The following is a 27,643-nucleotide window of genomic DNA, read 5'->3' on the forward strand; positions in this document are numbered from 1 at the left end:
CACGCATATCCGGATTTGCAACAACACCGAGGTGGCGGCAATTTTCTCGAGTCGTTGCTTCGTGAAAACTATCGTGAGCTACATAACGGACGGTATAAGTTGTTGAACTTTAGTATTTTCAAACGGCTATTTTCTTAATTGGGCTTAATTAAATATTACACCGTACGATCGAGTATTTTTTAACTCCAAGACGATACAAGCGAGAGCTCTTTATGGAATAACTTTACTTGAAAATATCCTATATAGATTTGTGCTCGCCCTAATTAAGCATTCGATATTGTAAAATTGATTATGCTCTAGGAGGGATATTGGAGATTTTATCCACTATCGATTTTCTAGTATGTAATCGAGCAGAAAGGGGGAAGAAGGCAGGTGTGGCCGCAGGCCGGTTAATTGAAGCCTGTTATTAATTAGCAAATATTATGAGATATATTTGTGTTACGCTTTTATACAGAAACGTCGCAATATTTTACGTTCTTGTATATAAAAACGCACGTTAGAAAGAGAGACAGAGAGGTAAAATTTAATTTCTACATTAACATCAAAAACCTTATTTATTTTAAAAGATTATATATTTATTTCCATTAATAGTAATATCTAAAAGGAAATTAAAGAGATGTACATTGAAAAAACATTTTTAACTTAAGTATACACAGAGAATTTTCTTTTAAAATTCGATAAAAAATATGTATTAATAAAAAATATTAATATTTAAATATGTTCGATTAATTTTACTATGTAGTTTTTAGTAAATTTACTATGTACATATTATTTTTTATTGTGGTAAATATTTTATCAAAGAAACTCATAAAATTATTCCAGTGCCATACTGTCCCATGATTACCATGATTTTCAGGGTAAATTCTAGGAGAAAATTCTCTATCTTTCAACTAAATTATTATTTTATTAATTGAACATTTATTAGTATTTAAATTAAATGTGTGTACATTTTATTAGATTCAATATCCCAGACAGCACCAAGTCCAAAATAATGCATTAGATATCATGAAGAAATATTTAAGACAGTTTTACATATAAGAAATCTTATTACATGATATCCAAGACAGCTTAAAGATATCTTACGCACCGATTTTGGATTTGGGGTGCTGGGATGTTATATTTAATTAAAAAAATAAAATATATTTATATATATATGTGCAATTAACAAAATAATTTTTAGTCGAAAGGTTTGGTCAAGTTGACTTATTTTCCGGGGTATTTGAAAGACGAAAATTCGATCTTGCGTGACATTGACCGAAAATTCAGGACTGAGCACCACTGCGAGGGCTCCTTGGGTTTAGGTTCGCGCGCGCCAGTCTTTTTACCGGAGCGAAGGGCAGAGCAGCGAAATTGTGCAAACCGTTGTCGGCATATAGGTATCGGCACACATTCTATTCCGTTTGCACGCATACAGATATATATATATATATATATATATATCCGAAGCGAACGCGCGCATGCACAAATAGATCGACGAGAGCGATGCAACAAGCCTACCTACCTACACACACACACACACACACACACACGTGTGCCATTCGCAGCGTAGTACGCTCGACTGCCGCTCTCGCGTAAGGGCGCGCTGATCTCCCCCACCCAACCTAACCCTACCCCCACCACGCGACCGGAGTCCCTTCGGCCGGCTGATCCCCGCCGCTCCCCTCAGTCGCCGCCCCACCATCGCACCGTACGGACGTCTGGAGAGCGTTTACAGCTGCTGTTACGTCGCGGAGTGCGCGAAGCCTGTCGCGAGAGACGCGAGACCGCGCATCGACGCCGTCGTCGTCGTCGTTCCCGACTGTCTAGGCCGGTCGGCCGCTAACCTAAAAATCCGGACGAGACGCCATCGGCCGGCGTGGACCACCCCGGCGTCTAACGTGTTTGTGGTGCGTCGCTTGACAGTGGTGGTGGTGCTCTGAGTTGAGAGAACGATCCTTTGTTTGCCGCGACGCCTCGCGTCCAAATCGCTTGTTAGAACCGGTGTACCTTCTCCGTTCAACTTTTTTTTTTTAATTTTTCTCCGAGTATCTCGTGCGAACGGTAAACGATTTACTTAGCCTACTGTGACCTTGAACTTGTGTGCCTATTCCACGGCCGATCGCCCTCTCCTCGAGACGAGACAGCTTAGGGTGGGAGAACGAGGGAGAGAGAGAGAGAGAAAGAGAGACTCGGCGACGTCGGATTCTGGATGTGAACAAGGATGTTTTCCTACGCAACCTTCCCAGTGGGGTAAGCAATCTCGCGCAAGTTCCTCTTTAATTTCGTTCCGCGGAAATGTTTCGGAGATAATTTTCTTCGATTTCTCTGTATCCGCGATATTCGGCGGATATTTTTTTTTATATTCTCCGCGGGGATATTTTTCGCGGCAGCGACGTATTTTCGCGCCGCCTGACGAAATATTCGATGCGCGCGTTTTTTTTAATATCACGTCGGACGACCAGGTGCGTTTCGGGACAAGGATTCTTTTCCGATTTCGACGAAAGAGGTTCGTTTCACGTTTATCAGTTTTTTTTTTTTTTTTTTTTTTTTTTTTTGTTTCACCGATTTCTCGTCCGCCCAGGCGAGCCAACTTTGATAAATATTATTTTTTCGCACAAGGATAATATATGGAATTTTCGGAAATTATTTCTCCGGAATGTGAAACGTTCGTGTCTCTCTTCGGGCGAGAGACGCGTTTCTATATATTTTGTTCGGAAACAATGGACCACTCCCGCTGGCCGGTCCGAGAGCGTGATGTTGGCGGAATAAGATGACGGAGAGAAAGAGGAGAACTGGTTAAACACGGCATTTTGTTAAATAAAAAAAAAAAAAAAAGTTTAAACACACGAATCACGTATTTAACGTCGTGTTGTAGCGTTCGTAAGACGAGACGTAGTCGCTCGCTTTCCTTGAAATTCCCCTCGACCTTTCTTTGCTTTGTTTTTATCGCGTTGTCACGCTCTCGAATCCCCGGCTTTGTTTACGTTTCCGCTCATTGTCGATGTATTTCGCTCATACAGCTTACTTTCTTCGAGAAGTACGTTAGTCTTCGAGCATGTTCCGCTGCTGAACCTTTTTACAAATTTACCGCATTTCAATTAAGATTATCTGCGAGATATAAACACATCTTATTTATTATCGTATTTGAAGAATCCGCTTGTTTTTTTTTTCTTGCACTTAAAACTGACAATTATTTAAATTCTGCTGTGAGCTTTCGATTAATCGTGAATTTTCTTGGGCGATTTCAAAGAAATGAAAAAATATATAGAAATCATTTTTAATTAATATACGGCAAAATAATAATAATATTAAAGCGCTCTCCGGTCTGTATATGCTTCGTAATTCGGAATTCATGTCCTTGCTTCTCTTGCCTGTTTTTTCCTCATCTTGGCAATATTCGTCTGTTTTTTCTTCGTCTTTTTGCCAACATACGCTTTTTTCTTGCACGCGCGGCTCGTTTTCTCAACGATGCTCTTCCTCGAAGAATCGCGCTTCGTAAGCGAATCGTGATTAAATCGATTTGATAGGAAACAGGGATCGAATCGTTCAGTCGTCATGCTGATCTCTGTACAAAAAAGAGGAAAAAAGGGAGAAAAAGTGTGACACACACATATATTATCTCTCTCTTTTGCCGGACGCCGGCGATTGCTCTCTTCTCGACATTCGCTTCTTTTCGTCGAAAGCTTCCTTCGTTGTCATGGGAACGCGACGTCGCTTGGTGACGGGAGAAAGGGGGAGGTGAGCACGAGACTACGAGCTGTCACGATCACGTTAGGTTAGGTTAGGTCGGCAACTCCTTTCATTCTTCTCTTTCTCTCTCCTGTTCATTGCGAGATCGGGTCGTCATGGCGATGTCAAAACAAGACGCTTGACACGGAATATTCAGTGATAACGAATAACCTTAGCGCTTACTTTACGAATTGGAAAAAATATTTTGTTAATATCACATTTGATTCACTCATCACATCGGGTCTGTAAACTCCTTAACACATTTTTTTTTTATATTTTTATTTTTCTCCACCAGTCTTACTAGCAATTCAAATCAGATAGGCAACGCTTTCGTCTTTTTTCTCTCGAACGGGGTTTTTTTTATCGTCGAACTTGTTATGTTTTGTGAATAAGCATACACAACAAAGCATTGAATATAATATCTACTTTTCAGTCAAAAAAAATGTTAAGCTAAACTAATGTAATATTTATTTTATGAATAGATAGAAAAAAATTTCTTGTAATTTTGAAGGAGATGCACTGAATACGGAGCGCGATATGCAAAATGTATATATAATCTTACAGAAAATATATTTTGTATTTCACGACTTCGACTACTGAGCGGATTTTTTGTTATCGAGCTTATGTTATGTGAATATGCATACATAATGATACTATTGAATATAATAATCTACTTTTCAGTTAAAAATAATATTAAGCTAAAATTATGTAATATTTCTTTTATGAATAGATAAGAAAAAATTTCTTGTAATTTTGAAAGAGATGATAATATTGCATACGAAGCACAATATACGTAATTTATATATAATCTTACAGAAAATATATTTTGCATTTCACGGTTTCGATTGTTGAGCGGATTTTTTGTTGTTGTCAAGCTTGTTATATGTTTTGTGAATAAGCATACACAACAAACCATTGAATATGATATTCTACTTTTTAGTTAAAAATAATATTAAGCTAAAATAATGTAACATCTCTTTTACGAGTAATATCTCTTTTAAATAAGAAAACATTTCTTGTAATTTTGAAAGAGATGCAGTGAATACGGAGCACGATACGCGCAATTTATATATAATCTTACAGAAAATATATTTTGCATTTCACGGTTTCGACTGTTGAGCAGGGTTTTGCGCGCATGATTTTTATATACGTGATATGGATACTGAAAATTGAATGCGAACGATATTTCGCGAGCTCGTTCTATCGCGCGACAAAAGACGCTTCTCGTCTCGATGACTTTTGCCCGGCATCGAAGAAGAGTCCTTCGAAATGCGATATTCTCGGCTATTCTCAACAGAGAGAAAGAATTCACCGTGCAAAAAGAAAAAAAGAATACAGGGCGGGGAAATCGATCTCATCAGTTTCCAATGACATAGACCTTGGTCGATGCGCAACATTATTGGGGCTTCTTTTTCTGCGGCTTCTCTTTTCCTTCCTCCACTTTCAGGAGTTTCGCTTCTACTTGCTTCTTCCGTTGATTGCTTCCTCTTGCTATTTTTTTATTTTTTTTTATTTTTTTACGATCTACAAGACGCGATCTGCCCGTATCGAAAACAATGCTTCACCGATAATAATTAAATAACACCTAATATTAGTACATTAGTTGTATCTTAAACTTGCATCGAATTTTATACGTGCGTGTATACATATATGATTAAGCCGTGAATTGGGAAGCAGCAATTAGCTAAACGTTAATACCCTGAATATCATGGGAGAGTTGCAACGCATTTACCTGATGTGCTCATACACGTTGAAATTACGTTGTTGTATATCAAGGACGCTAAATTATAATTGACATATGAGATTTTGTCATTTAATCGGCTTATATGCGTCGGTGTTACATATAACGTTACAATCGCGCGGTTAATCTCTAATTGTATTTTAGTCGTAGGACACCCCCATGACTAATTGGAGTTGTAACAAGCGCTCGACAAAATATGTCGATCCACTAAACTATTTTATCGTTTTATTCGCGACACAAAGCACGATTTTAATAAATGCGCACTCTTTTATATACATATACGCAACGTTCTTTCCTTCAATATCTTACCGCAAAACATTATCCGCACGAAACAGGTTTTTATATATATATATACGATTTCTCGTCTGATTAAGATTCTGATTAAGATAAATTAATCTGAAAATTAAATATTGAAAATAGGCAGTCACAATCATGAAAAGTATTTTAAAAAATGTATTTAAAAATTTTTAATGTCTTGTACAAATTTTTTCCTAAAAATAATTTCGCATTTTGCAAAACTTGTACGTTGTATGCACTGAAAAAAATTGTTAATTAAACCGTTCAATTAACTTACTATTTTGTTAATTGAACATATATGGTTTTGAGTCAAATATACATTTTGTTAGATTGAATTTCAATATTTCTATATATGTTCAATTAACAAAATAATATTTATAGTTGACCGATTTAGTCAACTTTTCCAGTGTAGAATGAATAGATATACGCGCGGAAGTAATATACGTATTGCTCAAACCACATTTATTTATTTATTGACTTACCTTGGGATGGAGAATTTTTCTCCATCGAGCTACATTTCGAGAGAAATGTCCGCAATCGCGATCGATTAACGAAGATTTATATCGTTATTCAGCGAAGCACGCGTGACAGGCAGAGTTTTCTCTCTTTCTCCCTCGTGTCACTTCTACTCGACTGACTTGGATAATTTCCTTGTAAACTCGCTTCGCGACCCAGTTGAAATTAGTCGAGTCCAGGACCGGCATAGTTTGAATGTTTATTTGATCGAATTCGTTTTATCGATCATAAAGCTGTCATGACGACGACGTCGCTTCTTGCGTAATGCCACTTGGAAACATGACTCGATGGTATGGTACCTTTACCGAGCATCGGGTTACTCGGCACGGCTTCGGTAACTTGCACGTACGTTCCACAATCTTACACTACACGGAGCAGATCGATATTATGCAATCACGTGACGAGCACTGTTTCGTACTGCAAAATTCCTTGGCGTTTTCGCATTCGTATATATTTTAACTACGAATTTGCTTCATACTTCTTCGTTGTGTTTTCTACACTCCAGTTTATTTCGAAGCGCGCGATCGTCTTGATTAACGATGCGGCTTATACTAAGAAATAATGCAATGTCCAATAATGAATAATTATTAACTTGTAATAAATTAAAACAATGTTGCGGAAACAACATATAATAAGCGGAATTAATAATTGATAAATGTTTTTCGCGTCAACTATCGAGATAGCATTTTTGCGCGGCATATAAATATCGTCAAAAATCATTCGACGAAGGCACATTTTTTTTTCATCGTTCGAATTATGTCGAATAGCGAGTGCGTATTACAGTACTCTCTTTTTCCTTCTAGTCTCTTTTTATCTTTCTGAATTGTATGCGCTTTTGAAATCGCTAACAACTTTTTTTTTACATCGACCGGAGCTTTGCCAGAGATCTTTGCGTTTTTTATTTGCAGCGAAGACGTTTTATTTTTTATTTGCAGAAAGTGAGAATCGCGCGATCGATACTCTTTTGAGAAAAACCCAGAATCTGCATATGCGTGTATCCCTGAAAGGAAATTTTCGGCCGCGTTTTTATCCTCCCACGCTTTTCCGACGATGCAATTTGCATTTGTCGCGTCTGCAAAAATGTGGCATTTTAACGAGCGAACTGGGTAAAGAGGGCCCCGTGCATGGCCTATGTTTGAACTATTTCGCATATGTCAAATGATTTATGAAGCTACGCGGTTTTTTTTCCCCACGTGTCCACTTGTGGGAGAGATTAGTTCGCGGAGTGATGCGTACAGCTGGTCAAAAACGACACGTGCACTGATCATGCACGCACATACATACATACACGCACACAAATATATATATATATATATGTATATGCACGCATATGTGTTACATTTCGCCACACTTTGTCCATCGCGCAATCGCTTCCCACGCGCGCTGATATTTTGCATCAACGGCAAATTAAATCGCGTAATCGTCGCCGAAAATGTGGCCGTTTTTAATATCGAAATATCTCGCGCGAGATTCGTCGAAATTATTATATATACATTATATACATATGTCTGTACAATTGCAAGAATCGTATATACGGCGCGGCGCGAAAAACAACCGACGTGCACGTGTAAACATTCACCGTTCCTCTCGTTGGAATTTAGCCCAGTTGCATCAACAGTTTTAATTAATTCGCAGCGGACACCGTGTGTGGCATAAACAAAAATATTGCTAATTAATAAAATGGAAAAAATTGTACCTTGCATATAAGTGGAGAAGAGATATGTAAATATATCAAAAGTTTAACCAAAATTTAATAACTGCCGAGGACCCTCGATATTGCTCTCGTATTCAGAAATATAATTCAATAGATTATTAATTCGATGTAATGCTATTATTGTTGCATAAAATCTTATGTTCCAGTTATTATAAATGTTATGAAAATTTAATATCGCGAGAAATAATATCTCAATTTAGAGATGTGTGAACGAATATTTATAAAAATAAAATTCACTTATAAATTATAATGCAAGTGCTTGCTGCTTACAGAGAAATATACTTGAATAAGCAAAACTTATATAAAAGATCGTTAATGCAATCTGTACTGGACAATCGTAATAAAATGCTGAAAAGCGAGATATATCGCAATAAAAAAGCATTGTCTTTCTCTCGATTTCATCTGGTCTTTCGTTGAGGAGAGGTGCCATAGTCTTCGCGAACGAGACGCCAAGGTCGAGCATTCCTTCACCTCGCTCGATTTTTGCTTTATTTGCCTCTCTTGCGGCGCGCCGGTTTCTCTCATCGTCTCTTTCCTTTGTCTCTTTCTCTCTCTCTTTCTCCGTCTCTCGTTTCTTCGTTTCTTTCCTCATCTCTCTGTTCGATTCACCATAAGACGGTCCTCGCTTCTCACCGATTTTTCTTTTATTTAGCGTTTCCTTTCCTTCCGAGCCGTTTCTCGATGAATCGATATCTGAAACAATGAGATCTCGTTTCGTTCTCCTAACAAAGACGACAACTTTGTCCGAAAGGGAGAATAGATTAATTCGAGCGTAATGCGATTATATTGTTGCACAGACTAATCTTATGTTCCAGCTATTAAATATTATCGTGAGAATTTAATATTGCGAGAAATAACATCCGAATCAGAGACCGAAACTGGATCTTTACCTTTTGAACGAGTATTTATAAAATCGTGCTGAAGACACGGATTTAACTGTTCTTTTTTATTCTCGGATCTTAATGAATTGATAAGTTCTTACTTAATTTACATGAATGCGATAACTATTCGCAAGAGCTTTTTTGCTGCGAGAGTGATCGGCGATTTTAATCCGATAAGCAGCGAATGAGCAATAAGTATCTCTTTTAATGTCGCTATCGTCGTCAAAGAAAATTCGCCCAATCGCTTTGTGTCAATTATATTCTCGTAATTAACGATAATCCGATTTCTCATTGTGATACTTGATGGCTGCCAATTATGGCGAATTATTCCCTGGGACGTGGATTATAAGTCCGCGTGCGTACATCGAAACGAACCGCGCGTTCGGATTTCGCGTTTATGAAGGATTCTCAATTAGCGTAGATTAATCGCTCTCTATTATTTATGCACTTTGTTAATAATTTCCAAGTCTCTCTTATGCGACGATGCGCGCAGAATAATCGATCTTTGGAGAGTTACTTTTATTACTTTATAAAAATCGTATCTTGAGACAGTGGACGCGATGTAAACTTTATTTTATATACATATATGTATATCTTCGCAAAAGTATTAATATTATATATACGGCTTTTGCTGTTTTAAGTGACTACAATAAAATTAATATTATATTTTTTTAATATTCTTTGATAATATAAAATATATTATATAACGTATAATATATAATATATATTAATATATATATATACAGGGTGTCTGGTGACTAACGGACCAACGATTACTAATAGATTCTTTGGTCAATTTGAGAACGATTTTTCCTCAGCGAAAATGTCGAAAAAGGTCATCATTTTTTACAACTTTCCAATATTTGTCATTATGTATCTTTATAACTGAGCCTCAAATTAAAATTTTATTATAGTAAACTCTACCTGAAATTAACTGAAAAATGTAATTATGTTAGACTTTTAACTCCAAAACGTTTAGTTTTCAAAAAACCCATTTTTTTCAATCGCTTATAACTCGAAAATTGTTGACTTCTCAACATTTTTGCTAAGGAAAAATCGTCTCCAAATTAGCCAGAGAATCCGCCCTTAATCATTGGTCCGTTAGTTACCGGACACTCTGTATATATAATTTATATATATTTATTATATATGTAATATATAATTAATATACTTAATAAATTTATACACCACAATTATTCTTATAAGACACTGCAACGAAATAATGCGAATTGTATTGACGGAAACATTTGATGCTAGCGCAGACTTATATAGTAAGCGGATACAACACGATGAAAAATGTATACGCGGATTAATACATTTCGTGCCATGATTAGAGACGGGTATTGGGGGATACGATATACAAGCGATTCGCTCTCCGGAAAGCTCGAGGCGCGTGCAGAATTTCGGCGGTGGGTTCCGGAGGAATTACGAGCAGCCAACCAGTGGTCGGCCCCGGGGGCTCCAAAATCTCTGCCAGGTGTGCGGGAACAGCTGCTCTCTCTCTCGCCGCGTTGGGGATACGTGCAAAACTTCTTTCTGAACTCGCTGGCGCGCGAGATGCATTTTATTTAAAGATGACGAATGCGAAATAGATTTATCGCCCCACCGAGGCGCCGCACTTCGCCGCAGCCGTTTGCTCATTTTTCCACCCAAACGTAATGATACAGTCATTGCGATGCGAACCATTCGTCGTTTGCATAAATCACGAAGAAGGAAATATACATCTCATTTCTACAAAATACTTGAATTCTCTATCTTTTCTTTTTTAATTGTAGAATATATAAAAAAATATACATATAAAATACATAGAGAGAGAATTTTCTCTTAGAATTTACCCTGAAAATGACGTTAATTGAAGAATTTTATGAGTTTTTCTTATTATTTACTACAATAGAAAATATTAATATCTACCACAATAAGATGTATGGTAAAATATGTTTGATTGATTTTACTATGTGCATAGTAAAATTTACTATATATGCACATATTAATATTTTTTTATTGTAATAAATAATAATCGGAGAAACTCTTATAAAATTCTTTCAATACCATATTGTCCCATGATTACCATGATTTTTGGGGTAAATTCTAAGAGAAAATATTCCCCGTGTTCTAATTTTGCTTTATAAGATTTAAATTTAACGATTTATATGTGTACAAATCATATGTATGAGGAAAATATTGGATGCTATGGAATATTAATTCGCACAATTTTTCTTAATTATATATAAAATATGCAAAGTTATCGGCATGACATTTGTTTTATAAGACTTATTTTTATCAATCTCTTTTTTTATTTTAAATATTTTAGTCTACTAAATAATTTTCTCGTGGTTTTTCTAAAAATAAGGACGATATGACTATCATATATAATCTCTTTTCTCATATTCCCGTTTTCTGGAAAATACGCTACGTAAAAATAATGAGATTAAAATAATTTAAAAAAAATTTTTTTCTCGATAGAAAATTTCGAGATCCAATAAACCACGCGAATGTTTCTGAATTACAACGAAAGTCTACCAATCCTCGATGTTGAACACGAACCGCGTACCTGCCTCGTTTACTCGTTAGCTGGCACGGTCTCTTCCGGTGCAGGAGCGTACGGTTGCTCCGGAAAGTGCCTAAATCGTGTCTGTCGGGAGATATACCGCGATGACTCCGAGGGAAATCCGTTGTAAATCGAATCGATTACATCATTAAGAGGAAACAGGGATATTCGTATTTCCTAATTTCCGTATCCTGCCTGCGTGTGTAACTGCATCGATGCAGTCATTAATTAACAATTTATTACCAACTAATAATTGAATTAAATCGATCTGCTAAATCAAATTACTGCGAATTTCACGTTGAATCGTGAGATAATATTACCTGACACACATTTACAAAAGAAAGAGAGAGGAAAGCGCGCTATTTTTTTCCTCGGTCATTAAACGTATTCGTTTTTTATACGAGGTACGTAACTTGCGATTGCACAGCCGCGATTCTATTCCGCGCTATCGCTGATTAAGCTAACACACATCGACTGCATTTAATCTGTCCTATCCACAGTTAAATCTGCTACTTTCTCCCTCATAGAGCGTTTTTTTTTATCTCATTCCATTCTTTCTTTATTTTTGCTCTCTGCAAATATATTTGCGAGCAAATGCATAGCACCGCAAATTATTCTTGAAAAGCTTCTTTTAGCTAGAGACCAGAATTTTGCGCGATTAATCATTTAGCACTTTCTTTTACCGCGAGCAGATTAATTCACGAAATCACATTTAATTCCACGGCGATTAACACGAGAATATAACAAATCCGCAGAAGTTTATTAATCGCGGCATACGCTTTTACCATGCGTTTGTTGAGTGGATAATATTTTTATAAGGATTCAAACACACGTGTTAGAGACACGATATGATTGTTAATCGTTAAGCAAACGAAATCGTCGGAATGGAACGCGTTCCGCGAAGAAGCGGAGTTTTATGAAAATGCATCCCAGTGCATCGCGCTGCATCTGCCAAAGGCCGCATTGTGGCTGAGCAAGAACAGGCGGTGGCCTGGTCGGCAGAACAGTCCCCAGAGAGGATCGTTGTACGTCGTTGAATGGGCCCTTTGTGTCGGCCCGTTCGATGATGAACACCGCGCGATGGCGCCGACACCGACTTCCTTCCACACACACTCGGAGTTTCGTGTCTCTCCCGTGTATCGAGGGAAACCGGGAGTAAGGGGGCAAGGAAGAAGGGTTTCAAGGGGACAAGTCGTTACAGTAGTTGGAGAAGCCCGCGATCCCGGAGAAGTACCGATCTCTCCTCTAATTATTGTAAGTAAATTCATAGGGTGTCTAGCGGTCAGGGAAATCTGGAAAACCGGGCATTGTCAAGAAGTTTTACTATTTATATCTGGATTTTTTTACATTTGTCTCAATAATTTGAAATTTTTTATTAAATAAATATATAAACTTTTCCTCGACTTCCATTTTCTGTGTTAGACAAAATTAAAAAATTTGATATAATCTAAATAAAAAAGGTACTTATTTAAATAGTTTATAGTGACATGTTTGTTTCGATTATCGCGCATAATGCAGATTTAAATTTTTGTTTTAACTTCCGAACCTTTTCACGATTCAACATTTCATTGATTTATGATATAGATATATATGCAAATCATATATTTGGAAAAAAATAACACTAAAAAGTCAAGGAAAAAAATGAATGTCTGGTTTTGGAAAATCTGAAAAAATGGGGGAATTTTTTTATTGACACCCTGGAGAAGCCCGATCCTTTTCGTTCTCTAATTGTAAGTAAATCCGTGCGCGACATACAGTCTCCCTTTCGCTTTCTCTCTCTCTCTCACTAGCTGTATGTGTGTTGAACGACGATCAACAGCTGTCGCGTGGCTGTCCGTGTATTATATTAGGGGAGAGCAGTAAGGGTCGCACGACGACTGGATCCGCATGAACTTACCCAGCTGGCCCTCGACGCAGACCACCAGGCTTCCATTAGCACGTGGTGGTTATCGTCGGAGATTCGATTCGATCCCGGTCGCGCTTTCGCGCCTTATTCCCTCGCTCTCTCGGGTGTATAACGTGTATGTCAACCAACTGTACTGCGAGCTAGACCAAGCAATGTCGTCATTGTTTTTCAAGAAGTGGTAACAGCGAATTATATCAAGTTTTTTTCCTAGGCGAGCGATGAATTCTCAATTTTAGCTTCGAAACGAACGTGGCGAATATGCCGGAGGAAGAGAGAGCAAACTCTTATTAAAATACAATTAAAATAATTATTTTAATAATTAGAAATGGAGCACGGATATATATATATATATTATTTTGAGCTGCAGAGAGAATGCGAGACTGAAATTATATTTCACATTAAGTGTATGAAGAGTAAAATATGTCAGTTTAAATACTAATATAAATATTATATGTTACATGCGCGCGGTATTATTCGCACAATTACCTGTGAAATACTTTATCCGCTTATGAGGGCGAGTGATCGCTAAAATTCGTAATATCCTGAAAGTGGTATGCGGTATTTTTGCATCGTATCTTTCGTAAGAGGGAGGGCAATGGGGCGCGGCTGAGGGTAGGGACGAATCGATTCATAAACAAACTCAAACGGTAGTCAAAGAGACGACTCACGTGGTATCGCGTTCGATTGACGTCCTTTGCAAATAATATTCGATATATGCGCAGAACGAGAGAAAGAGAGAGAGATATAGATGAGGAATAAACGATACATCTCAATAGGTTGCAAATCTCGTTTTATTCGTTTAAAAAAATTCCCATCACATGTTATTGTTAAGTGCTTAATTTGATTGTTATTGTTGTTAAATGCTATTAATTATTGAATAGTTTCAACAAACGCAAACATACATGTATGTAGGTATTTAATTCGAGGTCTCTTCTTGTTTTGCGACTTTTTTTTTTTTTTATGTTTTCTCGTTGCTTGATTATTCACGATCTTTTCCAATTTTATCGGTCTTATTGCCATCGGCGTCTAACATCGGTTCGTGCCTCATTAATCTATACCGATTGTCCAAATGGATGGCCGGTTTGTACTCGGTGAATGTTATCAGCTGAAACAGAGATACGAGAAGATATATATATATATATATTTTTTTTTTTATGAACGTTTAAATCACGTAAGATTTATTATACTTTATAATGTCAACGTGTTGAAATAATTAGCAGCAACGTGCGAGAGCAAACATTTCTCGCAATAAATTATGCAGATTTAATTTTATTCTTTATGTCAGCTCGCGTCTCTAACAATGATTATATGTACGCTATTTCATTTTTAACGCGACTGCAGACAGAATTGTTATACAATTATATAACAACGGAGAGAATATAAGAAACCGATTAATTAAAAATGTAACTTTTTAAAATCAACCTCTTTTAATAATTAAATCGCTCGGTTGTCGATACGATTATATATAATATCATCGTCCGTTCATCTTTGAAATATGTTGAATATATTTATGTTCCATCTTGCGATGTGACGCTGAAGATTCTTAATGAAAGACGGGGAAAAGAGCATCGAGAGGCGCATTATCGTTGAAAAGTCGACGTGACAGAGTCATGCAGTTTCGTTACCGAAAATCCCGGCGACGTCGCTCGCAATAAGCCGCTTACCTCGTGTATCTCCCATCCTCTCTTGCAAACCGTCCTATCCCTCCAGGCTATGAACTTTCTCGTTGCTGCGGCTGTCAATATTAAACCGACCCGCGCGTCTCGTGCGCCGATGGCGACAATAGTTACGAGGGCCATTATGACCTAAGCGACATTAATCGCTCGGCAGTCGCGAACGCGCGGAAAAAAATCATCGCGAATTTCTCTACAGTCTCTCGCGCGTATTAACTCGTCGTGGGATCGAACAGAAATGTTGCATGATAATCGGATGGTTGTTTGCGAAGTGAAAGCTGTCGCAAATGCCACCATATTTCTTCTACTTTATTTATTTTTTTTTTTTTCGTGAATTTGTTCGTAGGCTGTCTAGCGGTCAGGGAAATCTGGAAAACTATGCAAGGAGAGAATTTCCTCTTAAAATTTACCCTGAAAATCGTGGTAATCGTGCGACAATATGGTATTGGGAGAATCTTATAAGAGTTTCTCTGATTAATATTTACCACAAAAAAAATATTAATATGTACGTAGTAAATTTTACTACATGTTAATATTTTCATCGTGGTAAATATTAATCAGAGAAACTCTCATAAGATTCTTCCAATACCATATTGTCGTACGATTACCATATGATTTTCAGGGTAAATTCTAAAATTCTCTCTGTATCGGCATTGTCAGGGAATTTTATAAATTTGGAATTGTCAGGGAAAAGTCAGGAAATTTTACTATTTATCTGAATTTTTTCACATTATTCTATACATTTGTGTCTCAATAATTTGAAATTTTTTTATTAAATAAATATAAACTTCTCCTTGACTCTCAGCACGCTAATTTTTTGTATTAAAATTCGATTCATCTACAGCATGTTCATTAATTTATATTTTCATCGTCGTGTTATTTTATTTCAATATGTTCCATAGAGATAAAACTAAAAAAATTTGAAATAATATAAATAAAAGAGGTGATTATTTAAATAGTTTATAGTGACATGTTTGTTTCGATTATCGCACACAATGCAGATTAATTGATTAAAATTTTTGTTTTTTTACCTTTCGAATTACCTTTTCATTGACAAAAATATCTCAGAGATTTCATGATTTATCATATATGTATATATTTGGAAAAAAATAATACTAAAAAGTCAGGGAAAAAATGAATTTCTGGTCTTGGAAAATCTGAAAAAAGGTCGGGGAAATTTTTCATTGAGTCTGCTGGACACCCTGTCTGTTCTCTCTCTCTCTCTCTTCCGTTGCACATCATCGAAAGTCTTGTTTATCTCGCGATCGCATCAGCGGGGGTCGCAGCCCTCTTTTTAAAAGCATCGACATTCGTTATCGATAAGAGATTTTTTCGAGTTCGACGTGCGAGCGACGTGCCCGCGCGGCGTTTCTCGTATTTACTCGAGTTCTTTTGTGCGCGCGAAGGGATGGCGCGGTGTGAAAGAGGGCCCCCGGTCGAACAAAAAGCACAAAAGCCATCCCCGGAGTCGGAGCAATGGCCGCCGCCGACTTCGCGTCGGGGACCCCTCTCTCTAAACGAGATTCGTTGTAGCCTGCTCTCTCATCGTCGAGTTTCATCGTCACGAAAAGGCTTGTCTTTATTGTTGAAATAATGACAGTAGTCGAAGCTCGAGCTTTTCGCGCGCAGTTTGGAAGGAAAAAGAGAGAGAGAGAGGGAGAGCGCCATTGCCGTTTTTGCGGGCGTTAATTAATTCCGCGAAGTTTACTTCGACGCAAATCAAGAGGAACGGAGCGATCGAAGCGCGCACACGCGTCCTACTTTTGTCACGGGCGGAGAATGAATTTTTTCGAAAGCGTGACCGGCGATCGTTTGTCGAAACCCGGAGCTCGGAAGCACGATCATAGATCGGCGGAAGAGGAGGAGCGAGATTCGCGTAAATGCGGATTTGCGTTTGGTGAAAGGCGTTTTTAGCGAGGTAGTTTCAGAGAGAGAGAGAGAAGCATGGCGAAAGGCGCGCGCACGCGCAACATCGCCGAATATGGATTTAATGCGGCACGGCGGAAATCGAATTATCTCATTAGAAGCCACAAAGGAGACATCATTCGTGTGGAAACCTTTGCAAAACCCTTGCTCGTAAGCCGAATGCCTGACCCGAATACACACCGGGTCTTCGCCGAGTCATTCGATCGCTGTTATATTTTTTTTTTTCTTTTCTTTTCTTTTTTTTTTATGGTTTCCTTCGCTCCGATCGGACTACAGTACGATCTAAATTATTTTCTCCTCCGAGAATTAAATCGCGGGGTAGACTTAATTTTTCAACTCTTATTAAATTAATGACAAATATCCGCGGAGTGTCGCGAGAATTTAGCATATTTTCTCGAAAGCGGGGTCTTAATCGATCCCCGTTGATCGCGTAACCTTGCCCACCTTCGTACTTAATCTGTTTTCGCAATTAAAGTCTTAAAGGCTCGCGTATAATACGCGGAAATCGCGCGACTTTCTCCCTTATTCCGGCTTGCGTTTCCATAAATTTTAGTTTAAGTTAATTGGGATTTAATCAATCTCTCTCTCTCTCTCTCTGTTTGGTTTCCGTTTATATTCCAGCGGAAAATCGCTGAAAAATCATGATTAACGTTAATTAATATTTATGAGAATGGCTCGGATTCGAGGATAGGCGTACAATATATTATAAAATTTTTTCCAACTCATTTAAAGTATGCGGAAAACAGTACTATCTTGTGTAAATTGTGTAATCATACACACACATACACATGGGTGTCCGCAGAGGAGAGCAAGAGAAATCGATAAAACAAATTAAGCGCTCCTTTTGAATAAACATTGGAATTTATTTGTATATTTCACATTAAAAAAAAAAAATGAAAATAAAAAAACAATGAAATTAACAAAATTTAATAATGCTCTCTCCTGGAAAAAATCCTGCGGACGCTTATGCACACACACACACACACAATAACGTATATGCACGCGGTCGATTCGTTGTTTGCTCCCTGCATAAAATCTAACGCACACTTCGTAAGAGATTCGATGACGTGTACACGTGTGTCCCGAATCGGCCGATCAGATTCCGATAGACTCTACTAAATATCTAATATCCGTCGAGAGAGAAGCCAAGATATGAGACTGCGTACTTTCGGGGTGTCCCCAAGTGTACCCGCCTCGTTACACCCAAATGCACATACACCCTCTCCCGATAAGTCGCGTTGCTTTATAATACACGTGCGACGTACTTGAAAACTCGATGCAGTCCCGACGCCTGTCAGGCTGGTTCTATCGCGCGCGGTAAGTTTTTAATCTCCAGAGAGCCAATAAGAGAGACGTGTCTCGCAGAGAGAGAGAGAGACTGCGAGAAGCGTTCGCTCGAAAGAGGGAGGGAGAGAAAAAATATTTGACCGAAGGGTGTATTTAATTGAATAAATAATGAGAATTATATAGGCGATATTTTGATCCCTCGCTCCTTCGTTTGCGCGAAGGATTAAACGCGCGCCTCCTGGATTCCTGGAGTGCAGCAGCGGTACGTTGTATTTCGCAGACCCGCTGTCTACCCCTACGGCGTATTGATCTCAGGGGGGATGATTTTTAAGACGAGTTTCCCGCCAAGTGCCACAGATGGCATCACCTTGCAACCGAACTACGGTTCCCTAGTAGGAAAACCCTCGAATTTATTGCGTTGCCGCGGATCCGAAATGTTGCACATTTTTCCGGGTTGAATATCGTGTAAATATAAATGTTACTTGAAAATCATTTTCAAGTGTACGAATTTTTCTTCAACGTGAATATATCTCTCTTCATCGTGCTTCTAATTGATCGCAGTAGATTTTATGCGGAGAAAGAGAGAGAGAGAGAGAAAGAGAGTTTATGTCCTATCGGATTTGGAGAATACGGTAGCACTTTGTACTTGGAGGTATTAAAAAAAGAAAAAACGAAAAGTGTTTATCTTGTATAAAATTCTCGTCGGCGCTTTACTACGAGCTCTTCGCGGCCAACTTTGTATTAACTTCGTGCTTACATTCTATAATAATTAATAAGAGACAGACATAAATAAGAAAACTTTCCGAATGTACCGCGCAAACTTTCGAAAGCTCACCTTGCGAGAAGCCGTTTTTATTATCTTCTCGCATGGCACGATATTACAAAGTTCCGAGGAGAGGTCCTTATTGTACGTCGCGCGATAAAAATATGGGAGAACGAGAAAAACGATGGTTGCGCGAAACGCACACACAGCGCCGTTATATCTCGCAAGTTCATAATTCGATGCTATAAACGGACAGGAATAATCCCTACGTGTTTATTTAACCGACAACCCCCGAGACCGATGAGACGCGTAATTTTTGCAGCGTCAAATGTACGAAGACTGGCTGTGTTCAGCAGCAAAAGCTGCTTTGCAACTGTTGTAGCATTCGTGAATCCGCACTGAAACAAAAATTTTGTTGGATTAACAAAAGTTCTGTTCGAAAATGGACGAAACGGAATTTTGATTGAATCTACCAGAATTCCTTTTAATACAACAAATATCTTGTTTGCACCGACAAACCGATTTGTTGTACAAACAAGATAACAAGAACATAATGCTTGTTGCATTAAAAGGAATTCTGGTAGATTCAACCAGTAATTCCGTTTCGTCCATTTTCGTACAGAATTTTTGTTAATCCAACAAAATTTTTTTTCCAGTGATCTTATTGTTAGCTGCAGTGTTTGCTGTTGTCTAACTAAAATTATATAGATGATCATCTAGATGAATTTCTTTGTGGCGTCATTTTTATTTTCTATATCTGCATCTTATAGATGAAAAAAAGTATTCTCTTTATCAAATTATCTAAAATAATTCTCAGATAATTTTGGTTTAGAAACTCATAGCACATAAAAATACTTAAATAGTAAAACTTAAACAGTAGGTAAAAATTTCTAAATAAAAATATGAACACATATAATATACTTTTATATCCCTTTTATCATCATTTACACGATTGTAATACCTGTGTTGATACAAGCAGTTTTACAAATTGTTATCTAGCTGAATACCGCCAAATAATTTTATTATTTATCTAGATATATTTAAAACAAAATCATCTTCATCTTCTCTAAGATAAATTGACATATTTTCATCTCATCTTTATTTAACTATAATTTTAAAATCATCTAAGCACAATACTGCGGTTATAGCTGAATCCAAGAGCATTCATTCATCAATAATCAGATTCACGAATTTTGCAACAGTTGTAAATACGCAGCTTTTTCCGCTGAACGCGGCTATTGTCACTTTCGAAGAACCGTCGGATTAAAACATGGGGTAAGTTTCCGAAAGACATACTTATCCCGATCGCGAACGTTGACGATTATGTCGCGTATATCGCCGCCGAGGTTATTGACCAGGAAGTCGGCTTCTCGTCAGGAGGTTGGAGGGTGGAAAGGCGGTGTCGGCGGTGTCGACGATGGGGGTGGTTCGAAACCAGGGTGGGTGGAGGTCGAGAAGGAGGAGGACGAGAACGAAGAGGTAGCAAACCGAGTTCGCCCGCTGTTCTCTCAGAAGGGGTAGTAGGAGTATTACAGATCTGCAATACAGTCGCCGTTCCCTTTTGCATGGCGGTTCGTACACACAACTGTACATATTATCTCTGTGTGTGTTCGTGTGTTCACATGTATTTGCTTTCGCCTTGGAAGGAAGCACGCGGGGAATGGAAACGTTTTGTTGCCAGAGGGCGAATAAGGGAGCAGAGGGTGGAATCAGACAGATCCGCAGGTGGTTCTCAATCCACCGTCGTATCTTGCGTGTACGTCACGTTTCGAATCGCGAAGATCTCAAGTACACGAGAAAACGCCGCCTCTCTTCGTGAGACTGTATTTGCGCTTGTTCTTATTTCGCGCGCGATTCTTTTCGCAAAAAGAACGAAAGAACTGTATAATGCAAGAAATCAGCCGCGATCGCGCAAGTTCGTTCATATATGCGATCCACGATGCATTCGCCTTGTATTTTTGTGATCGATATAACGTTAAACGGTGCATAATTTATAATGTCCTGATGTATTTCCCAGCAGTCGCCGCACTCTCGCCGGGTAAATTTTGAATTACACGTGCCATTTAATTGTGTTTGTTCACTTTATTAAATTGGATATATGTTGAATTACGATGGACTCGTAAATTAGCGATAACGAGCTTTCGAATTAACTATACATGCGCGAGCGTAATTATTTTCAGTCGAATGTGTTGATGAAATATACATTACATCGTGAAAAACTGTTTTTTTTTCTTCTCCCGCAGAATTTCTCTGCGAACGGTGAAAATATACGATTTATATTTTAATATCTGATGACTTATTTTATTTTACATACATTTGTTTTCCTAAGGGAAAACAAAAACTTTGCGAGTTCTGCAGCAAAAAGTGTATAACACGAGTTTAAAATTAAATTATTTCGCACAAGTCGTTTTCCATTTTAATGTTAAACATAATTAAATTCTTTCTTTCTATAAAATAATTTAAGCACTCGCGCGCAGCAAACTTGCGTATACTCGTTTGCAAGTTTATGAGATCCATTAACATATACGTATAGCAAGGAAATGATCAACGTCATTGGCTGTGCGTGTATGGAATTTTATCATTGCGAAATTTACCGATAAGGCGATTCAACGTTCAATAAATAGTTTAGTACGAATAAAAACTTATCTCATCCTTTCAGTCGACTTTATAGGTGGTTTAAACGCTTAGTTTTTCATTTTTATAATGTAAGATCTCTTTATATCTCTCTTTCTCTTTCTCTCTCTTTCTCTTCAATCATATATATGAAACCTTACTTCTACTATTCATTTTAATAGAATTTAATAATATCACAAAATGAATCACATTTCGTTTCTGAAATCCAATTGTGAATAGGAATCGATTCTCGCGATTTTACGCATCCTTTTACTTTTGATTGGTGACTTTTTAAATTACAAAATTAAATTAAAAATTTTTGTTTGTTCTTAACATAAAATCGGTAGGTTCGCGCTTTGTTCACACTTATCTTAATCATGGAAAAGCATTTATATTATACTATTCAGTCAATAAAAAGAAAAGGGTGCGCAAAAATGATGTTTATCGATAAAAGAGAACGACGGCGTTTAGGATTCCCTTAAATAAACGCTTGATCGCTTAAAGGTACCATTTCATGTGCAGAACGAACAGCAAAGCAGAAGAACACACGCAACTAGTTGATTCTAATTATTATTATTATTATTATATTATATTAATTAAATAATGGATTTTAATAATAAAATAGATTATTTTTTAATTTATTCAGTTGACTAAAACCGGCATCACTTTATTGTATGACAAATTACATAACGTTTCAACCACTGCTTGTGATCCCCTTATCAAACGCAGATAGAATCAGATCATTGGTGATTGCAAATTTAACATAGATTATAAATTTTTCATGTCGGTTAATTTTTTTTTAACAGAGACGAACAATTGTTGTAAGTGTCAAAATTAATACTCGAAGATAGATTACTATATGAGAATATAAAAGCAAAAGTTGTAATTTTAATCTTGACATAATAAGAGAGCAAAGAAATATGCTCTGATAATTTTTGACCACGTGACTGATTTGCTGCAGCACGCTGCGTATATATGAGAAGGCACCTTAATCCCGCAAGATTGCGCGCGGGCAGATCGCGAAACGCGAGATTCGATGTCAGTTAATCGGAAGTCCTTTTAGGAGCTAGTTTGACGGACACTGTCGGGAGGCCAGAAGTCGGTTCCGTCGGTCGGACGGTGGATTAGCCAAGTCACGGACTGGAATTTCCTCGATCCCGAGGAGTATCGACCCGACCGACGGTGCGGTCTGAACCCCTTCTGCACCCTCTCCTCCACCTTAGCCACCACCGGGAATAACCGGCCGCGTAGGCAGCAGCGGCGCGTGGGTTTGCCGCTCCACGTGCATTATTCGCCTCCTCCGACCTTGCATCGGCGGCGGGAGAGAGAGAGAGAGAGAGAGAGAGTCCGGGAAAATCCTTCTCTCCCGGATGACCCCGATTTTCCGGGAAACGTCGACGGTATTATTCCAGGGTCGGTGGGAAACGCGATCGCGATTTATTTCGCCGTAATTTGTCCCGTTGCTTCGCAATCCACCCGACCTTATTAGGAATATATTGATTTCATTCCGCTCTCGCGTACGTTTAATACACTTGGACGACATTATTTATGCTTTATACATGTTTCAGAGATTTGGCAACGCGAACGGTTGACCTTTCCCCATCGATTTTCGCACGAAACTCTATTTGAATCTATTTAGGATTTTGATGAATTATTTTAAGATCTCTCTCTTTCTCTTTGTTTTTTTTTCTTTCTAATCTCTGTGGTCATCGTTTTTTTATGTAGTTTAGAGACTAGGCAAAAATTGTCGTAGTATAATTTTGGGTGCACATACAGACACGTATATACATACACAAGCGCGCACACAAATCAATATAAGCATATCGAGTTGAACGATTGCCAGAGGAAGACGAGGAGGAGGCGGGTTTCTAGAAATAGGTCCATTAGTACAGTAATTTTGACGAAAATTCCTTCTTGTAGAACGCTGATTAGTTTGCATATGCGTGCTGCGATCGTGAGTGTTTAGTATACGATCTGTTAGCTTTGTCCAGCGAGAAAAGACCGACTGACGAAAACTATAGCGAGAAAAAACATTTCAATGTGACTGTAAGCGATGAAGATACGAAAAAAGGACAGTCGCTGCTGTAGAAATATCGCTTGTAGCTGAGAGAATTGTGTTTTACTTTTTGATCTGCGAGTCTCCTTGGTAATTTAGTATTGGCGAAATTATGCACATATAATACATATATATATATAGAAATAGGTGTCTCCCAGAACTGGCGGAAAAGTTTTCAATGGCAGATTTCTGGTATCATTTGGAGACGATTTTTCCTTAGTGAAAATGTTGAAAGAGGTCATCATTTTTAGCATGTTCCCAATTTTTGTTATCATACGTATCTTTATATAACTAAGCCTTATATTAAAATTCTATTAAAGTCTGCAAACTACCTAAAATTAACTGAAGAATACAGTTCTGTTAATACTTTATTTCCATAAGGCTTAGTTTCCAAAAAAAAAATCTTTATTTTCAACTGCTTATAATTTGAAAATGATTGGTGTCCCGACATTTTCGCTGAAGAAAAATCGTCTCTGAATGGTACCAGGAATCTGCCATTACAATCTTTTCCGCCAATTCTGGGACACCCTGTGTACACAAACTATATGTCTGGTAGTGCGGCAAAATGGTATAGAGAAACAATATATCGCTTGGCATTGAAGCTATTGTTTTCGCGTGATACTGTTGAATACGTGCCGTATATTGAGTAGTTGATTAGCGATCGATGTGTTTATTAATTCAGCGCAGCCACTTTATTAGCATCTCTCTCTCTCTCTCTCTCTGTCTCTTTCTCATGATATACATATATGTATATATTTTAGAGCCGCACTCTTTTCGACGATTTTTCCACGCGTGTCGCGAATTATTATCGCTCGATGATTTTGCGCGCAAGAGGAAAATACTCTCTTGTCTTGTCCTCGCTTTCTTTTTTTGGCGAAAAGAGGAGAGGCGACGGCGACGCGACGTAGAAGACACCAAAACGAGGCACCGCACTGAAAAGTCGCTGAGAATCCCTGTTGTCTCTTCTTTTTTAAGGATGCAGGTACGATTCCCGGTCGCCGGGCCTGCTGGTAAAGTCGTGCCGGTGGACCATCAGGTGCGACAACGGGCGACGGATCATCGGTGACCATCGGGACGCGGTGCATTAACTCTCGTGAGTTCCCTAATTCATTGTGTGCCAAGAGACCCCCGGACTCTTGATCTATATCCCAGGTAAAGAGAGAAAGGCAAGTCGGGGTGGGATCGTCGCGGAGAACGCTTGGACACTCGGAAGCAATTAGATGCAAACGAATTCGCTCCAAATTGCACACCGATTATCATACACGCGCGTTTGTAATCCTTTGACCGCTCTGCGGATTCAAATCTCGTCTATGCAACATTGTAATTTGCTGTTCATCCGCCGCGTCGTCGATGTTTCTCTCATCTCGCGTGCACGTTATTCCGTTATGTGCAGGCGGATATATATATACGCGAGCATGTTTGAGATTTTATCAACATTTTGTAACCTTGCTTAACCCCCGCTACACGTGCAAGAAATTCTCGTTAAATATCAATAATGAAAATTAATTTTAATTAATGAGAATTTTCGTTTATATATACGCGCGGTTGAAGACATTTATATAAGTTTTATACATCAGTCGAATCGGAGTCTGTATCGCAACCTATGTAGATTGGAATGTACATTCTACGTTGTGAAATGTACATTCTAAACTGCGCCAAGTATTATTGCATTGTTGCGTCGAAAGTGTAAATGAATGGAAGGATTATTAGTTGACCGCGATTTAGTTCATTCGCCGATGCGAACTTGAAATTTTTGCAGCACGAAACGTTAATTATACTTGAATAAAGTATAGGATATATAGAGTATCTCTCGATGAGATCGCACACTCGACCGAATTTGATTAGTGCCAATTTTTTTTTTTTTTTTTCTACAATAGCTAGGTGAGCAATATATCAGGATTCCAATTGCTCTTATCGCCATATTGATCGCTTTCACACTAGTCTTTGTCCTCTCTTTAATTTCCTTCTTTGCCTTTCTCTCTTCATCTGCTTTCTTGCAGTTTGTCGCAGTTATATCTTTGACCCTCACATAAATTCGCGTATGTACGTGCACTAAATTTCCTGGTTCCCCCGTTCTATATCTTTTTCTCCTGTTCCTTTTTCTTATTTTCCTCTTTATCGTGATCCTCGAAGTAGGCTAATGTTTTAATAACGTAGAAAAAATTACGATTATTTAGATATATAAGGTGTCTCAGATCTAGCGAGATCATTTTTATCTACCAAGATTTATCATTTATCGCAATATATATATATATATATATATATATACTAATTATTTTAATAAACTAAATTTTAACTCTTTAGTGTCTGATAACTTTATACCATCCGTTTTTCAAAGTCTCGGGGACCGATCGATCAATTTAATCAGTCGCTTAAAGAACTCTCTGGTCCCCCGACTCTCCGCGATCAATTCGACTCGCAATTAATCGCGGAATCGATAAATATATATTAGATCGCGCTTGATAGGTCCGGGACACCGTGTACATAAAATAGCGATGAGAATCATCTTGGAGTGACCCAGATTATGGACCGTTAGATCTGATCGAACAGAGTATGTAGTACATTGCGCGCTGTATGTGCTTGCACGTGCCAGCGCAAACATTTATGCACATACGCGCGCACCCACACTCACAAAATTTACACAGAGAGCGCGCGAGTATGTTTAATTGGCTCTCCGATAACGAGTTTGTCTACAATATCCACGAGCGGGGAAACTGCGAAACGCGGGAACCGTGCGAGAGAGCGAGTTTCCGGCGCGACGCGTCCCCGACTTTTGCAAATGTTATTTCTGAGTTCACGCATGGAAAAGCTAATTCTCCCTTAAGCGACTTTCAAAGCGGATTAGTACGCCGTCCGCTCCTTATCCAAAGGTGAAATATAATAGCGCGCCTCTCTTAACTATCAATATTATTAATTCATTATTAACAACACGCGCATCATGTCGTCTTTCATTATTACCTTTGTCCGTCTTCGTTCATTTTTATTGAATTCCGCTGAGAAAGCTTGGACAGCAGTATACTTAGAAATGCAAAAATCATATATTCGCGCGTCTGACATTTCCTGTCACGTCAATTGATTTTCTCCTTTTCTCTTTCTCTTTCTAATCTCTCATTTAGCGTTATATCTCTATAAAATCTCCCTCTGAGAATCGATTCTTTCGTGCCGAGCAATTAGATCGTAACGATAGCTTCTCTTCAAAGGCCACTGCGCTGTGCACGTCGACTATCGCGAGTTTGATGAGAGATCAAGGAAAAATACTGAGATCGTAGAAAGTCGCACGATTTCCGTACTCGACCCGCTTCGATCCGCGTGATTTAAACCGATAATCAGTTTCAAGCGGGAAAATCGAAGGAGCACCTATTATGATTTTTTTTTCAATAGACGCGTGAGAATATAATTTTCATTCGACAGTTAGATTGGTGATTTGTTTCTATTTTAATATCGTTGAATAACATTCCTCGATCAATTCGAAATCGACATTATGCGTCGCACAGTCGTCTCAATTTTCCAAAACATCGCGTATTTTTTATAAAATTTCAAGATTAACTCTATATAGACTTTACGTAAGAAAAGTTCTCAAAATATGTTGTGTAATATTCAACAAGATTTTTCCATCGCTATAATTATCTCTTTGAGCGACTCTGTCTCTTTCCCCGAGCAGCTTTTTATAAACATTTATATTTATAATATATAAGTGACACAGGAGATGATATACACAGATGTTCACATTTATGCGTCTCGTCTTACACAATACATGGATCGAAGCATGTTATAGGTGTGTCGAAATAACCCTTCTAAATCTATTTATTTTTTCGAAAAACAAGCAAAGTTCTCACGGCACATAATTAGCTATTAACTTTTAGTATCCAATAAAGGGATTTTCTATTTGGACTTGATGAAGGACGCGCTATATAAGAGAGAGAAAGGTACACAAAGTCTGTTGTAAGAAAAAGAGAAGGTGTTCGTGCGCGACTCATTTCCTTCTACTCCCTGTAAGAGGGTTGACACAAGGCC

At 38.1% G+C, this 27,643-nt stretch overlaps 2 protein-coding genes across 7 annotated transcripts in view; one reads left to right on the forward strand and one right to left on the reverse strand.

Moving 5' to 3' along the window:
* msi (RNA-binding protein musashi) overlaps positions 1–27,643 on the forward strand; it is a 122,423-nt gene that overhangs the window by 56,751 nt on the left and 38,029 nt on the right. Inside the window, exon 1 of one of the 6 annotated variants that reach the window (XM_085488560.1) lies at positions 1,675–2,229. The exons of the other annotated variants lie outside the window; for them this stretch is intronic. Within the exon in view, the coding sequence (XP_085344686.1) occupies positions 2,201–2,229 (29 nt within the window). The 5' untranslated portion in view covers positions 1,675–2,200. Of the gene's footprint in view, positions 1–1,674; positions 2,230–27,643 lie in introns of those variants that run through there. 6 annotated transcript variants of the gene reach the window in all.
* Positions 14,090–27,643, reverse strand: part of LOC114940826 (uncharacterized) — a 63,629-nt gene continuing 50,075 nt past the window's right edge. Inside the window, exon 5 of the mRNA XM_029315571.2 lies at positions 14,090–14,416. Coding sequence (XP_029171404.2) covers positions 14,291–14,416 — 126 coding nt within the window. The 3' untranslated portion in view covers positions 14,090–14,290. The remainder of the gene's footprint in view (positions 14,417–27,643) is intronic.

Source organism: Nylanderia fulva, unplaced genomic scaffold (genome assembly GCF_048542155.1).
Source record: "Nylanderia fulva isolate GAGA-0341 unplaced genomic scaffold, ASM4854215v1 Scaffold7, whole genome shotgun sequence".
NCBI lineage: Eukaryota > Metazoa > Arthropoda > Insecta > Hymenoptera > Formicidae > Nylanderia > Nylanderia fulva.